We start from the raw sequence: 16,205 nt of genomic DNA, 5'->3' as shown, positions 1-16,205 counted from the left end.
GCAATCTATTGATTTGTATTTGTTTTGTATCTGTATTTGTTCTTGTCATTTAGTTTGTTTACTGTATTACTTTTCTATGTATTGTAAAGCGTCTTTGAGTTCCCCAGAAAAGCGCTATATAAAACTTATGTATTATTATTATTATTATTATTATTACTTATCAAATCACTAAGAAATCAACAGACTGTTGTCACTTATCAAATCGCTAACAAAACAGTCTGTTGTCACTGTTATCAACAACAAAGCACCTTACTTTGTGGAGTCACTTTGTTTTTGCTGCATCAACATAATTCCTAAGCCTTCATGATGAGTGATAAGTCGATGTATCGCTCATTCTTCTCATGCAGACAAGTAACAAAACCATCGCCTCCACAGTGTGTGCACAGCAGTATCTTTGCAATGTGTCAGAAGCACCACTGTGGGGCACTATAGAGCAGCCAGACATTGGAGGTGGCGAGCACAACATGGCTGAAATGACCCTCTTCGACTCTACACCTAACCTTATCAGCACCAGGCTGGAGCAGAGATTCGCCAAGCCTCCGTTTCTCAAATTGTGGTGAACTGCTGATGTGTTAGACCTCGGATATTGTCTCAGAAAAATCAGATTTTTTTTTTTGGTAGAGTAGAACAGAACAGACGTATGCCTCCGAATAGGGCTGGGCAACATTATGGTTATTATATCATCTTAGATTTTGGATATTGTAATATCGTGATATGGCACAAGTGTTGTCTTAAAGGCTGCATTACAGTAAAGTGATGTAATTTTCGGAACTTATCAGACTCTTCTAGCTGTTCTATTATTTGCCTTTACCCACTAAGTCATTATATATCCACATTACTGATGATTATTGATCAAAAATCTCATTGCGTCAATATTTTGTGAAAGCCAAAAGTCAGTTGTTTTAATAAAAGTGCTTGCGACATCTCACACGTGGCATTGCCTTAGAACTAGGGGTGTCACAATATATCGTCCCACGAAATTTCGCGATAGTAAAACGTCACGATATGTATCGTTGAGATGAAATCTCATATCGTGAAAAAAAAAAAAAAAAAAATTTTTTTTTTTTTTTTTTTTTTTTTTTTTCAAAAGTAGACAAAGAAACGTCTTTGTTTGTTGAAGTTCAATGTGTGGAAAGTAGTTCAGTTGAACAAGTCTCTGAAGAGACACATGAGAAGTTATACAGGAGAGAAACCATTCAATTGAGTTTCTGGCAAAACTGTTTACTTGACAGGAAAAACTGAAGATGCATAAAAAATAGACTAAGAAAAGTCTTGTTGTTTGAGTTTGAAGAAAAACTGAAGATGCATAATGAGAATTTATACTGCTGAGAAACCTTTTAGTTCAAAGTAAATCTAAGTGACGGTGTAACTCATTCTATTTCAAGATAAGCCTTATCTCCAATCTCATGTTTTTTCTAGTTGTTATTGTAATAACAATTTCCCACAACAGCATGTTTTGTATTTGTGCATTTCAAATAAAATACTACTTTTCCAGTCATATATTGTCATTATTCAAGTTTAAAAAAATATTGTTAAAATCGTATCGTATCGTATCGTTATCGTGAACCCAGTATCGTGATACGTATCGTATCGTGAACTGAGTGTATCGTGACACCCCTACTTAGAACTGTACATTTAGCCCACTTTGTACAAAATACTAGGGGTGGGAATCACCAGATGCCCACGATACGATACTAAAACGATACTTGAGTCACGATACGATAGCATTGCGATATCGCCGATATTGCGATATATTGAATATTGCGATATATTAAATATTGCGACATTTCGATATATTACGATTTCTTACTTTTTCAACTGCAAATGATGTCACCAAAGGAATACTTTGTCAACATCTGGTTTATATAAGATTTTTTTTTCAGTCTGTACATCTGACTTCAACCATTTTATTGCAGCAACATTGTCAAGTAGACAGACCAACAACTTTCAAAAAGTCATGTCATAGTTGCATGCACCTGACAAACTGAACTGTTTGTTACAGTCTACTTACAGTCCACCTTAACTGGATGTGTGTGTGGACTACTGTACTTAGGTCGTTTTTGAACAATGCAACTTCACTTACACAAAACATCTTGTGCAGCCCATTCAGTAACTGGGGAATTTGTAAATTACTGTTATGACAAAACTGTTACTGTTAAAACAAAATAAAAATATGCTACCGTTTGTTTACTGCTGGCCTTGGAACTAAAGTTTATAGTAGCCCGGTGGCCTGGCATGGCCTGCAAAAAAACAAAAAAAACAAATGCAATATCGATACTTGGCGTCCAAATATCGATACAATATCGTCAGGCAAAATATCGCGATACTATGGTGTATCGATTTTTTACCCCACCCCTACAAAATACCAAGATATGCATCGCCATTCAGCCTAAAAATACAGATTATGATTTTTGGTCCATATCGCTCGGCCCTAGTTGTACCGTTCAGTAACTTGCAAAATAGTCTCTAACCAACACGAAAAAGAATCGTGATGAGATCGTGGATCGGATTCGGGATCCTGCCTGAAAAGAATTTGTGATATGATATTTTTGCCATATCGCCCAGCCCTACCTCTGAGGCATTTTGGCTGGCAGGAAAGCAGGGTTTTGCTGCGTACCTTGTCATAGTAAGCAGTAAAGCAGGGTTTTGCAGTGTACCTTGTCAAAGTAAGCAGTAAAGCAGGGTTTTGCAGCGTACCTTGTCATAGTAAGGGCTGCGATCCATGGGAGACTCCTTGTGGAGCTGGTGACGGGAGCCGGGGTTCTTGCCCATCACTCCGTTGTAGTCTCCCATGCCGCCCACCTCCATGCGCTTGTCCTGCACCATCCCTCCTCCTGCCTTCATGGAGTCGTCAGGAGAGTCTCTCTGCGAGGGGGGAAACACACAGTTACTATCAGGGAGGTCAAGGCTGGAGAATGTAAAACACATCCCTGTGCATGAACAAGTGTGCTTTTTATAACAGACAGTTTCTGATGATACCTCATTACACCCAATATGCTGTTTCTTCTGTGAATAATGCATGAGCCAAAAGCTGATCATTACCTCACTCACTATTCCCCATGTAGTGTTTAGCTGATCATATAGTGAACTATATGGGCAACGACCAAACAGCATTTCAGACACTACATTAAATATCACTGTGTCAAAGGAAATGTGCTGGATATTGGCGTGACACAACCAAGCATCACGACAGCAGGTTGAAGTGGACTCGGGTCGTATTGTTTGACAGGTTTTGAACATTAAAATACAAATAACTTGAAATTCTAATCATGTGCAAGTGTGGTTTTGTCAACTTTGTTGCAGCCTGCTGTGCTGGTTTGGTAAGCAAGCTTGTGAGCTAATGACTAGCATGAGTTTTCATCTACCGTAAATTCCGGACTATAAGGCGCACCGGTGTATAAGCCGCACCTTCAAAGTTGACTATTTTTTTCTTATATAAGCCGCACCGGACTATAAGCCGCGGGTGTTTTAACTCATTGAATGCCAATGACGACAGCTGTCGTCAATTCAAATACTGACGTAGAGTGCCAATGACGACGGTTGTCGTCAATTGCGTTTTTTGACGGTGGGACGTGGATCAATCCCTGATACATCTCTGGTACAACTATTGTAGCTATTGGAGGTCTATAACCTATTTTACAGAACCCTTAGGTGGCGACAGTGCTCTCCACATAACAGAAAGGCAAGGAAAAAACAAAGAAGAAGTCGTTATGGAAACGGAAATCGCATCGCATCCGTATGCATCGATATGCTGAAGCACGTTACTGCAGCTGTGCCTGCAGCAGCCAATCTGCTCCCACAATTGAGCCGCTCTGTGTCGGTTGCGACAGCACATCTGCACATCCACACCGTGGAGTTATTATTCTCAACTGGAAGCATCGTTGCCGGTGACAAACACACGCGGAACGCTGTAAAAAAGCCTGGCTGTTCCGCACCCTTCACTGTGCGCACAGCAAACTCAGCAGAGAGCCACCACAGACAGGAGGAGGAGTGTGCAGTTGAGGCGAGGCGAGGCGGGGCGGGGCGGGGGGGGGGGGAGGGGGCACGCAGAGCAGCACACACACAACACCCAGACAGACCCAGGCAGCAGGACAGGATTGACAAACGCAAGCCAGAATATCCGATACCCACCAGCAGCAAATCAAAACCAGCAAGAAGCTGCAACCAGCAGCGCACGCAGGGGCCAGCGCTGCTGGTTGTAGCTAAAAATATTATTCTGCCAAACAAAATTCCCTGGCCTAAACTGTTTTATTGAAGGAAATTATTTTTGAGGTGTGACTACATTAGAAAAGATTAGCTTCAGAGTCAGTGATGTGCTTGAAATGATTAATTTCACAAAAGGCCAATTATCTCAGCTTCTAGAAAAAAATTGCTATTTTTGGATGAATCAAGCTATCTTCTCCGGCTCATAACTAAAGAACGGAAAATGGGATCAATAAACTTTTTTTTGCAGATGATAGAATAGAGTCTCATCGTTCTTTGTGCGTGTTCAGTGTTTACATAGTAATATCACACAATATTCTGTGGGCCTCGAGAAATCACTGAAAACGCTCTGAAACTCTGGCACTGGGAGCGTCCGTTCTCCAAAAGTGGCTGGCACTCAATGAGTTAATGTTTTTTTTTTTTTTTTTTTTTTGTGTTTTAATGTTTAATTACCATATGTAATGCTCCCATTTATTAACATTTCAACAAAACAACATAACACAACACCACCTGTGTTGTTATTTACAGTGCACACAGTGTCATACAGTGTCATACAGTGTCATACAGTGTGGTGAAAAGAGGGCAAGAGAGGAAATTAAAACAGAAGTGGCTTTATAGTTAGAAAGAGTGCTAAAAAAGAGAGATTTTTTTTTTTTTTTTTTGAAAAAATCCATAGATAAGCCGCACTGTTATATAAGCCGCAGGGGCCAAAAAAGGCCAAAAAACGGGAAAAAAGGTGCGGCTTATAGTCCGGAATTTACGGTACATTTAAAGGTCCCATTCCGTGCAAAAGCTGTTTTTACTTGTAAATGCATATATACTGCTGTCAGCCCTCCCTGTAATGAGTGGTCACAAGCTCAGAACTGCCACAGTTGGATTTGTCCCTATTAGGCCATATTGTGACTAGCATTTTCGTTTAGTTCCGTTCCCACGGCAGGGGCACTACACACTTTTTTCTCCATAAAAGAGATCTATAGGTAGAAAGTACAAATAAAAAAGTTCTACTCGTGTTATCCTGCAGTATTTTTTTAATCAGTGGTCAAAGACGGCACTATTTCTTACTAGGCGTACTAATCTGTGCAAGGGGAGTGGTGTGGTTTTGGTCACGTGGACCAATCGCGTAGCCGCTTTATTCCCTTGCCGTAATAACATTAGAGCCATGGCGACCACCAGTTCAAGCAGCGAAGAGGGGAAAAAGAAACCAAAACAGCGGAAAAAAGTGCGTAAAAGCCGGGAATCAAAGGACTCCAAACGATGCTATATGCACTTTTTGTCAGTACAGAATGAGGACGTGCAGGATTTTACCCAGACAAGGTGGGACACTTACAGGTCTGTCGTCAAACAGTGGCTTTGTCTGGACGGCGATAGTAAAGTTATCGCTGAAACTTTTAAACATTGCGTGGACGTGGATTTTGACCATGTTCCCGAGGACGCTGGATTTCACGCGACGTGTTACCGTCGCTTTATTTGTAAAAGACGTTTGGGTTTGGCTGAGAAACGCTGCACACAGATGGTGCAGGGGGGGGGAGAAGAAGAACCAGATGCAGCCGCAGCCTCGGACAGCATCGGCCCCGACGGAGCCACGTCTGAAACCCCCCGAAAGAAACTTCGGTCTCGGACAGGTTTGCCCGTCCGTTCTGCTGGCCCTGTCCTTCCAGCCATCTGCATCATTTGTAAAAAGGTGGACAAATATATTACTGTTGGTGGAAAACGGAAGAAGGATCAACTTTCACAAGCAGAGACAGTGTCTGCAGGTAAGCGACCCCCCCCCTCTCTCTCTCTCTCTATCTCACACACACACACACACACACACACACACACACACACACACACACACACACACACACACACACACACACACACACACACACACACACACACACGGGACTGAAAAACATGGAACAAGGAAGTGTGCAGATAGACAGGCAGAAAAGGCGGTGGTCTTGTGATGTAGTTGATTTATATATTATATTATATTACTTATCATTGATAAAAAAAATGTGTATCTACAGAACAGAGACTGAAACACCAAGGGGGGGCAGGTCACAAGTGCCAGCTGGCCCATTGTTCACTGTGTTATTTACAGCCCCCAAACCAACACACACACACACACACACACACACACACACACACACACACACAGAGAGAGAGAGAGAGGGAGCATTTTATTTTATTGCCTTGATCTCCTTGCCCCCCCCACCTCTTTTTTCTTGTAATAACAATACAATGGATAAAAGATACAAAAACAAATGTCACCCACTTTTTTTTTATTATAAAATGTGTGATTTGACAGTAAAGCTGATTATAACTTTTTTTTGTTTTCAGGCCAGTTGCGGAAGGCTGCTGAGAAGAAGGAAGACTCTAGCGTTCTTTTGCATATCAAAGACAAAGACTGTGTGTCTCTGGAAGTGCGTTACCACAGGTCCTGTTACAGAGAATACACAAGGTCCTTGTCAAAGTCTACGGCAACACATACTGCAACCACAGATGAAGTGTGAGTTATTACATTGCATTAACACTGCACATTTCAAAAGTAAGGCTTTGACCTACAACAAATACTATTTTGTCTGTCTTTAGATACAATGTTGACAGCAGACCTCTTTGCACATGTTAAGTATTTTTTTGTCTGCGTGTGTGTGTTTTCAGAAATGAACAACCCTTTGCTGCCAGCTACAAGATATTCTGCGAACGAGTCATCCGTCAAAGGATTATCGATAAACAAGAAATCCTGAAAATGAACCAACTAAGGAAGAAATTCATAGACATCGTTAAGAAGAATGAGGATATTGATGCTTCAGACTACAGGTAACTGTGTCCTTGACAGTTCAGTAAATAAAAAAGAACCTCTTTCATACTGAAAAGTTTCCATTTTATTGATTTATTCGCTCACAAGAAAGGCTGACAGTATGTTTAAATGTATTTGTTTGTCATTGTGAAAAAAATCCCTTTATTTATACATTTGTGCTCGTCTTTTTCTATATTTTCATGTTGCAGGCAGGATAAACTGAAAAAGCGGTTGGCCCGTGATTTCCCCCAGCTGGTGTTTCACAGCCCTGCAACGCGCAACATCTCCGAACTGGTTTTTGTTGAAACATTATCAGCAGATACACTGTTAGACAGGCTACCGCATCCATCAGACACGACAACAACTGAGTCAACCGAGGTAAGCCAAGCTGAAAGTGACAATGAACACACATCTGGACAAACTACAGAGCACACAAGGACACTGTACAGTGCAGGACTGATATTGAAGAGACTTGTGAATGAAACTCCCGGGATGAAATGCCCCTGGCCTCCCACAGCAGAGGATTTGAATGTTTCTGACGCAAAATCTGTTGTGCCAGTTGAACTATTCAATGTGATTTCCTGGATTATAGGTGCAACAGAGGAACCAACACTAGACCATTATGTTGATATTCCTGAAGATGTGAACCTAAAAGTTTTATCTGTTTGTCAAGACATTGTGTATCTTGCTTCTAAAGGTCGGAAGCAGACGCCTAAGTCACTGTGTCTTGGTCTAACTGTTCGCCATTTAACAGGTTCATCCAATGTTCTGTCACTACTGAACAGATTAGGACACTGTGCTTCATGGAACACAGTTGTCAGTCTAGACACTAGCCTAGCGTCACTACAACTTCTAGAGGGCAGAGACAAAATCCCTAAGGGGTTCTCAAAGAAGGCACCAACCATACTGGTGTGGGATAACATCGATTTTGGGGAGGAGACACTGTCAGGTCGTGGAACTACTCACCATACAAATGGCATTATGGTACAAAGTTCTGTTGTTGAAACAATGTCTAGACCAGACAGACAGCCACTGCCGAAGTCAGTTTACACATTCAAAGCACCTCCTAGCATCCCGCTACAACACTATCCACAGACTAAAAGACAAGGGCCACAGAACTTGCTTCAGGATGAAAGTGTTCCATTGCAGGTGGAAACGTACAGGTTGAACACTGTGTCTGCTGCCAAAACAGAACTGGCATATGTTTTAGTGAAGAACACAGATGCTGAAGCATGTACAGTACCAGGCTGGACAGGTTTCCACACAATGCTACAAAGTGATGCCACTCTACCTAAGTCAGCACTGTATTATCTTCCAGTCATTGAGGCTTCACCGACAGAGATGTCAACAGTTAACACTATTCTGAAGCGAAGTGTTGAACTTGCTGATCAGCTAGAACTGGACCATGTAGTGTTAGTTTTTGACCAAGCTATATATGCCAAAGCTCAGCAAATCCGCTGGAAAGATGATGAGTTGACAAAGCGTCTTGTGGTTAGACTAGGTGAGTTTCATACATGCATGTCCTTCCTAGGCATTTTAGGAAAAAGATTTGGTGATGCAGGACTGCAAGACATACTCATCGAGTCTGAAGTCGTTGCCCAAGGATCCATCAATGGTGTGATCAGTGGTCATCATTACAACCGCAGCATGAGGGCACACAAACTTATGTATGAGAGTCTGCAACGTGCCAGATTCAGCACATTCCTAGACTCATTAACACCAGAGGAGAGAGATGAGTGCATGGCTGTCATCACTGAGATCAAAGACGCTTTCCCAGACAGAACAATGGATGTTTTGTGTGCAAATGAGAACTTTGACAAAATGTGTTCAAAGTATGCCGTCTTTGTGGAAACGAGAAGTGCAGAAAACCCAACGTTTGCCTTCTGGAGTTCATACATTGACATGGTACAAATACTACTGCTGTTTGTGAGAGCAACACGTGAATCAGACTGGCAGCTTCACCTGTCAACAGTGCGCCTGATGATGGCATGGTTTTTTGCTTACGACCGTGTAAACTATGCTAGGTATTTGCCTTCATACTGGCTGGAAATGGTCAATTTGCCTCTCACACATCCTTCTTGTCACAAAGACCTCAGTGTAAAAGGCCAGTGGACTGTCCAACGTCAAAGTGCCCATGGATTTGCCTCCATTGCTTGTGACCAGGCTATTGAGCAAACATGCAATAGAGATTCCAAGACAAAGGGTGGCTGGACAGGGATAACACTGAATCGGGCTGCAGTGTCTCGCTGGATATTGTCACAACATGAAAGAGCTGCCATAGCTAGACAATGTGAGTCAATGGCTGGTAAATCTCCTGAAACACGGAGACGAAAAGATCTGGACCAAACACGGATTCATGCCGATGAAAATGCTGTGACCAGAATAAGTTCCACCATAGATTCTATGCTGAACCCATTTGACATACACCAAGATGGCATTGTTTGTCTTAGCTCAGGGACAGTAGCAGCTGAAGATGTCAAGAATGATTTGCTTGCAGCACAAGAAAGAGGTGAAGAAGCTGTCAAAGTCTTTTTGGACCAAAGACTGTTGTCAAAATCAGTCGACATTTTCGCCCCCATCAAGGCACAAAAACTGAAGACCTTCAGTGACCAGGCAAAGACAAAGAAGAAATCTGCAGCAGGCAAAGATGTGATTCTGCGTGCTGACAAGAAACTGTTCTCCAGACTACTCATTGTTGGTCAAACTAGAAAGATAGACCTGAGGGAAGTTCTGTCCTACTCCTTGGGAACGGTTTCATATCCTTTAGCCAGTACTGACGGGTCACTAGCTAAAACAAACAAATCAGCTCTGATGAATATATTGGAGAACAAAGACAAAGACTGCTTAGTTCAACAAGTTCCGTCAGATGGAGCTATTCTCTTCGATGGCATGGCAGTCATTCAAGCCATTCGTTCCAAACCGGCTACCTTTGGAGAATTGGCTGAAAACGTACTACAGTATGTGCTCAAATTAGCTCTGCAGCACAAGTGTACACGGATAGACTTTGTCATTGACCAGTATCCAAAAATTAGCATTAAGAACCTAGAGCGGTCACGTAGGGCTGGGGTCGGTACACAACGGGTGCAAATCTATGGACGGGATCAAAAGGCACCAACGCAATGGAAAAAGTTTCTATCAGATGGAACAAACAAAGCAGAACTGGCAGAATTCCTCTATGTTGCATGGCGAGATGCTGACCTCACCATTTTGGGCAGGGACCTCAGCTTGTACATAGCACATGGAGAACTGTGTCACTGTGTTTCCGTAAAAGAGGGTTCACAAACTGTCACTGCTGTTCAAGAACTGACATGTGACCATGAGGAATATGACACTAGGGTATTTGTACATGCACAGCATGCTGCACAAGAACACCAAACTGTAGTCATCAAAAGCCCCGATACTGACGTGGCAGTGATTGCTGTAAGTCTGCAGAAAGATTTACAGTGTAGCTTGTATTTCTTCACAGGAGTAGGCAACAGAACGAGGATCATTGATGTGGCTAAGGTGTCAGCAGCTCTTGGCACCAGTGTTTGTTCTGCACTCATTGGCATCCATACCTTCACAGGTTGTGACTCGACCAGTGCCTTTCATGGCAAGGGCAAAGGGAAGACATTTTCTCTTGCTTGCCAGAAAGAAGAATACCTGACTGGGTTCACAAATCTTGGCAGCAGTTTTAACCTTGACCAGTCAACTTTCAACACACTGAGCAAATATGTGTGCCACCTGTATGGCCAATCATCTGCCAAAAACGTGAACGATGCAAGGTACAAATCATTTTGTACGGCATCATCAGCTTTGCCAGAACTGTCCATTCCCCCAACAAGTGATGCTCTCCACCAACATTGCAAAAGGGCAAACTACCAAGCAGCAGTGATGAGACGTTCTCTGACTAGTAGGATGTGTGCTCCTTCACCCATTGGCAATGGATGGGGCATGGAGGATGGGGAGTTAACAGTAACATGGATGACTAGAAATCCTGCCCCTGATAGTGTGTTGCAGGTAGTCCACTGTAATTGTAAAAAAAGCAAATGTGAAACTGGAAGATGTTCATGCATGTCTGCAAAACTGTCTTGCACTGATTTATGTCACTGCCAGGACTGTGAAAATGTGTCAAAGGAAACAGAAGAAAGAGGTACATGGGATGATGACTCTGATGAAAGTGATAGGGATGAGTAACCCAACATGTTACTATGTAGGCCTACTACTTGTTTTGTTCAAGAATTATTAAATTGTTAAAGAATTGCCACACTGCCTACATCCAGTTAAATGCAATGCATAAATGCAAACAGCACAGACTACTTACACAGCCAACAGAAGGTTTTATTGTGATGCATTTGTATGCTATTTTGTATTTTCATATATTTCCTTGGCGGGGGGGGGGGGGGGGGGGGTGTACAAATGACAGATGCTGTGACACTTTGTGGTACTTGAATAAATGTTTCATACCATATGTTGTAATAATTCTGACCTCTAGTACTTTAATTTTTAGTCTTGTCCATTTTTTGCATTATTCCAATTTAGGGGGCGTGGTAACATTTTGATAGATTTTCTGCCATTTTGGTCCAAGGTGCCCTGATTTTCTTTTCTACCTTTCATTACACAGTAGGTTGAGACATTTTTTATGTATGAAACATAAGCTTTTGGCACAATTTACTGTGGAGGTTTCATTGTACTGTGTGGCAAACACTTAAGTTGAAGCATATTCTTTAACAAATATGCTACATTTCATGATCTAAATTCACATATGAGTAAACTAAAGGCACCAATACTTGTTTCAGATGTTAAGTATATGCATTTTAGCATTTATGACATTTGAGAAAGATTTTGTGTTGCCAAAAACACATTTTACAAGCAAAAACAGCAGCACAAGATTTTCGTTTTTTGGTTATAAACTGTTTATACATTTCTGGCTTGTGACAAAATACTGCAGGATATTATGAGTAGAACTTTTAACCCAAAGTCCAGAAGGGTATTGTCTATGAAAAAATGCATTGAATGAGTAGTGCCCATGACATGGGAACGAAACTCATTTTCTAAGCACTTTTTCATGGGTCCCAACACGGCCTATATCCAGCTTCCCCCTGCAGTCTCCTCCAAGCCACACCCCTAAACGCTTCGTTTGCCCAGAGGGGAATTGGGACGTCACGAGCTTCCTCACGCATACTGCGCGGGTCTCTCTCACACAAGCTACCTGCACCATTTTGTCTATAGCCACAAAATTAACACTTCTAGCTGGAGCGACGCCAACTGTATGTGATCCAGCAACTGCAGAGGTGCATTCGGTAAGTCTAGGCATTTTGAGATGTCCTCTTTAGCGTAGTAACCGTTAAGTTAACGATAACTCGCAACCTAGCGTGCTGGTCCACAGACGCTAATCTGATTGGCCGCTGGGAGCCTGGGGCGGGCTCTCCCTCAGCGGCCAATGGGAACTGTTAGTTCTGAATATATTATAGAAACAGACCGTTCTTGGGAAGCGACGAGATGAGGAAGTGAGAACTCCGTCACAACAAACGGGGTTGCTATATTTTCGACAAATTAATCCAGAATCATGTTTTATGGACCAGAGACACACGTTTTTAAGAGGTTACAGCTGCACGAATTGGGACCTTTAAAGTCGAACTGAACCCATAGTGGCGCGTGGGTCAGAGTCCGTTTCAGACTGAAAACATAACTTGTCTGAGATGGCAGGTTGAGAGGCGGGTCATAGTAGCATGTCGATGATTTTATTTGACAATTCTGGGGACTGGATTGGGCTTTTGCCAATCCTGGTGTGTTCCACCCCCAAATCATCATTATTTAAAATGTGTATATTGTTCACAAGCAATTACATAGCCTGTTAGCTCTGCCTAAATGCATTTATTTGGTCTAATTTGTAAAGTATTGAACATGTGTATGTGTTTTCAATATGCCTAGCGCATGCATCAAACAAAGTTATGATTTATCACATCTACCGGCATATCTCTTGTGGTTTACCTATTCAAGATGATATAAGGTGATGCGGAACTGGCGCTCTTCTCACCATTTATAGATAAGGCCTATTGTGAATTGGGTTGGGATGGTTTGCTGCTGTACCTTTACACTCCATAGACAGTTTCAACTTGACTACATCAATATCCTCAATTAACCCTAGTTCACTTCCTGTTGCAATGTTTGCCAGTGAAACGGTCTATATCGGCCACTATTTCTGTAATAGTTGGTTTGGTCAACACAATTGCCACTGTGCCGTTTGGCCAAATTATTCCTTCGCTATGGGAACAGATTAGGTTTCTGGACCGGCGTGGGTATAATATCTGCTCGCCGACCAGATCGGATCGTGCATGCACTGGGATCGGCTGTACGCCGGGCGTGTGGGATTAACGTGCGCGAAATATGTCCCGACAGGTTTAGATTAGCCAACAAGGTTACTGATGTTATCAGACATTTGGGAACATTAATGCAAATATGAATCGTACAAACATGATTCAAGTGTACAGGACCATTTCTCATAAACATGAGCCTTACTTTTTGAAAATTAATGTTGTGAGAGTTTAACGTCATCTATAGTGGCGGACCCCGAGCGCATCTAGCAGGGTGAGAAGATCCGGTACTCAAACACCGGCACTCATTTCCACGGCAACGTTATCAAAAGTTCCATAGATGCCACCAGCTATATGGCCGTTTGAAGATGATGATTTGAAAGAGGAAGGAGAGAGAGAGAGAGAGAGGGGAGATCAAATGGCTGAGACCGGACTTACGGGGAAGTTCATGTTGTTGAACTGGTTGATAAAGGGTTTCATCCAGGGTTCGTCCTGCTTGTTGACTGGTTTGTTCATCTGAAACACAGCAGACCAGACAAGTCGAGCATGAGCATGGTGTCTCCTGCCTGTTCCAACTTCTAGGTGGCCCTTTTGACTCATGCTTTGGAATGAAACTCTTCAAGTATATCGGTGAGAGAGAGAGTGAGAGCTGAGGCGAGTGGCACCTTGTTGGGGGCTTTATGCTTGTAGTTCCAGGTGTTCTGCTCGTGGGACCGGTTGTCCTGCTGGCTGTTGCTCCACATGCCGATCTCCACCTCCTCCTCCGGCTCCCAGCTGGAGCCCTCCTCGCTGCACCATGTCTCCATGGGCTTGGGGCCTGCAGGAGGGAGGGAGAGGGACATTCTTGAGTACAAGCTGGTGACTTCTCTGTGGTCTGTGCATCCCTATGGTTCATTGAATGTAAGCGATGAGATATATGATGCGTGTGCCGACCTGCGTGTGCGTGTGTGGACTTATGCTGCTGGCTTCCCCATCCGGGTCCAGACTCCCGGCTGTCCCTGGTGTCCCGGCTGTCCCTGCTGTCCCGGCTGCTGGGCTCGTCCCAGGTGGAGTTGCTGTCCTTGGGCTTGTTGCCCCAGGTGGACGTGCCGTTGTCCATGCTCACCGGCGGCCCGGCGGAAGGCTCACCCCATGACGCGCTCTCCTTCTGCTGGGTGTAGGACTCTCCCCAGCCTGGAGGGAGACAGAGGGAGGAGGGGGAGGCAGTAGAAGAGAGGCAGAAGCCATTTGAGTAACCATCACAGGGCTGAAATTATCCTTTTTAAAGCTGGTCTAAAAAGTGAAAGTCTTCACCTAACCACTTGTCCACAGTAGTAGTGATTGATTGCTTGATTGATTATTTGTTTGTTACCAGCTAATTATCTTTACTATTAACCAATAACCACCCTCTCCAATCTAATAGCAGTTTATAAAATCTCTATTTTTTAGCTGGGGACAGGGAGACAACATTTGAGGATAAACCTTTTCTTTCTTCACACTACTAGGTCAAACTGTTTAAGCCAGGTAGCTAAAATAAGACGCAGGAAGATGCAAGGTAGAATTAATTCATAGAATGAATTTCTTGAACTCGTCTCTTTGGTGCCTTCTTGCTTTCAAGTCATGTATTGCAAGGATGAATGCTCAGACCACAGATCAAATCAGGTGTTCAAGGTGGACCCATAAGTGGGTCATGTAACAGCTTGACAGGTGAAGGTGATATCGCATTGCAACGTTTAAACATATAAGGTCGCTTTCACACATAAGCTGGTGGACTCGGTGCGAGTCGGGGGGGGGGGGTGAAGTTTCAACATTGTTGCAATTCTCATTTGCTCCGGTTCGCTTTCACACAGCAATTTGTCACAAGTGCACCGAAACAGTCACTGACTCGTCTATTGGACAGAAATCTCTCCTCTTCAGCAGGCTTCTTGCCTGGCTGAGGGCTGACTGAACAACACAAGTGAATCTGCAAAACACAAACCATGGAGCAACACCACCTGCGATATTGGGATTTCTGGTTTTACTTTGCAGTTACTATCAAATAAATATTTGACAAGAATGTGCCCAATATGAGCAGCAGATGAGGCAGCCAGCTGTTGAACATTTCATTCTGCAGATGAGACGAGCGAGGCAGTAGGCTACGTACCAAAGGAGAAGGCAAGCCCGGCGAGAGACAACGATGTGTTGTTGAATGTTATGACGACGTACGTCACGCGGCGTGCAGGTACTGTATGCGCGCCGCAGTGTTTGTTTTGCTCCCTTCTACCGTCTTCTACTCATGTTGAGTGCATCAGATGCACTGGCGCTTCCTATTTGCTCTTGTGTTTAGTCCGGTTTGCTTTCACACAACAAACAAACCGCAGGGTTCACTTGGAAGCGAACCTACATTTTCAAGCGGACCAGAGTTCGCTTGTTTGTTCCGCCCGAGAGTTCGTTTGCGCTTTCACACCACCCCAAACTCTGGCACGTTTAAGGCGGACCAAACAGCTTATATGTGAAAGCGACCTTAATGTCTGAAATCCATGTCTCAGACCCCACACTTTAATATTGATAACTAGGATGCTACAAGCTACGTGTTTTAATTGTTTTTGCTGTGTGCTGGAGTCAGAGAACAGAGGTCCTGGAGAGAGAGAGACCCCTGCTCACATCCATGGGAACCCCACATCAAGTTGCTTATGTAAGTTTTGTTTACTTTAACTCTTGTGTGTGTGTGCGCACACTGTTCAGAGGGCTCCTCTTACAGCTGACCACCCAGTCCTGCCACTGGAGGGGGGGGGGGGGATGCCAGGGATACCTCCCCTTATAAATAGGACAGATCATGGGGCGGCTTTGAGCTCCAGTGTCCCTCATGTGACTGGGCATGCTTGCATGCGCGCACACACACACACACACACACACACACACACAGGAAGTCATACACACCTTGACAGGCAAACGCACAGAAG

General features: G+C 43.4%; 2 protein-coding genes across 3 annotated transcripts in view; one reads left to right on the top strand and one right to left on the bottom strand.

Moving 5' to 3' along the window:
- Positions 1-16,205, bottom strand: part of LOC310788563 (trinucleotide repeat-containing gene 6A protein-like) — a gene marked incomplete at its 5' end in the record, with an annotated part of 42,510 nt that overhangs the window by 16,329 nt on the left and 9,976 nt on the right. The window contains 4 exons of the mRNA XM_083650096.1: positions 2,698-2,865; positions 13,723-13,800; positions 13,950-14,101; positions 14,218-14,457. Of these exons, the coding sequence (XP_083506222.1) occupies positions 2,698-2,865; positions 13,723-13,800; positions 13,950-14,101; positions 14,218-14,457 (638 nt within the window). The remainder of the gene's footprint in view (positions 1-2,697; positions 2,866-13,722; positions 13,801-13,949; positions 14,102-14,217; positions 14,458-16,205) is intronic.
- Positions 5,169-11,328, top strand: LOC310788135 (uncharacterized protein). 2 transcript variants are annotated; one of them, XR_014553292.1, is made up of 3 exons: positions 5,169-5,957; positions 6,529-7,008; positions 7,198-11,328. XR_014553292.1 is itself a non-coding variant. In XM_083649645.1 (3 exons), exons 1-3 carry the CDS (start codon positions 5,363-5,365, stop codon positions 7,010-7,012), a joined length of 927 nt encoding a protein of 308 aa, XP_083505771.1. In that variant the 5' UTR covers positions 5,169-5,362; the 3' UTR covers positions 7,013-11,328. The 2 variants fall into 2 exon arrangements, 1 of the variants encoding a protein (XP_083505771.1); XM_083649645.1 differs by having other exon boundaries at positions 6,529-6,697; positions 6,850-11,328.

Source organism: Poromitra crassiceps (assembly GCF_964638095.1).
Source record: "Poromitra crassiceps genome assembly, chromosome: 13".
NCBI classification, from domain to species: Eukaryota; Metazoa; Chordata; class Actinopteri; order Beryciformes; family Melamphaidae; genus Poromitra; species Poromitra crassiceps.
The sequence above is the reverse complement of the archived record's forward strand: the minus strand, read 5'-3'. Positions and strand labels throughout refer to the sequence as shown.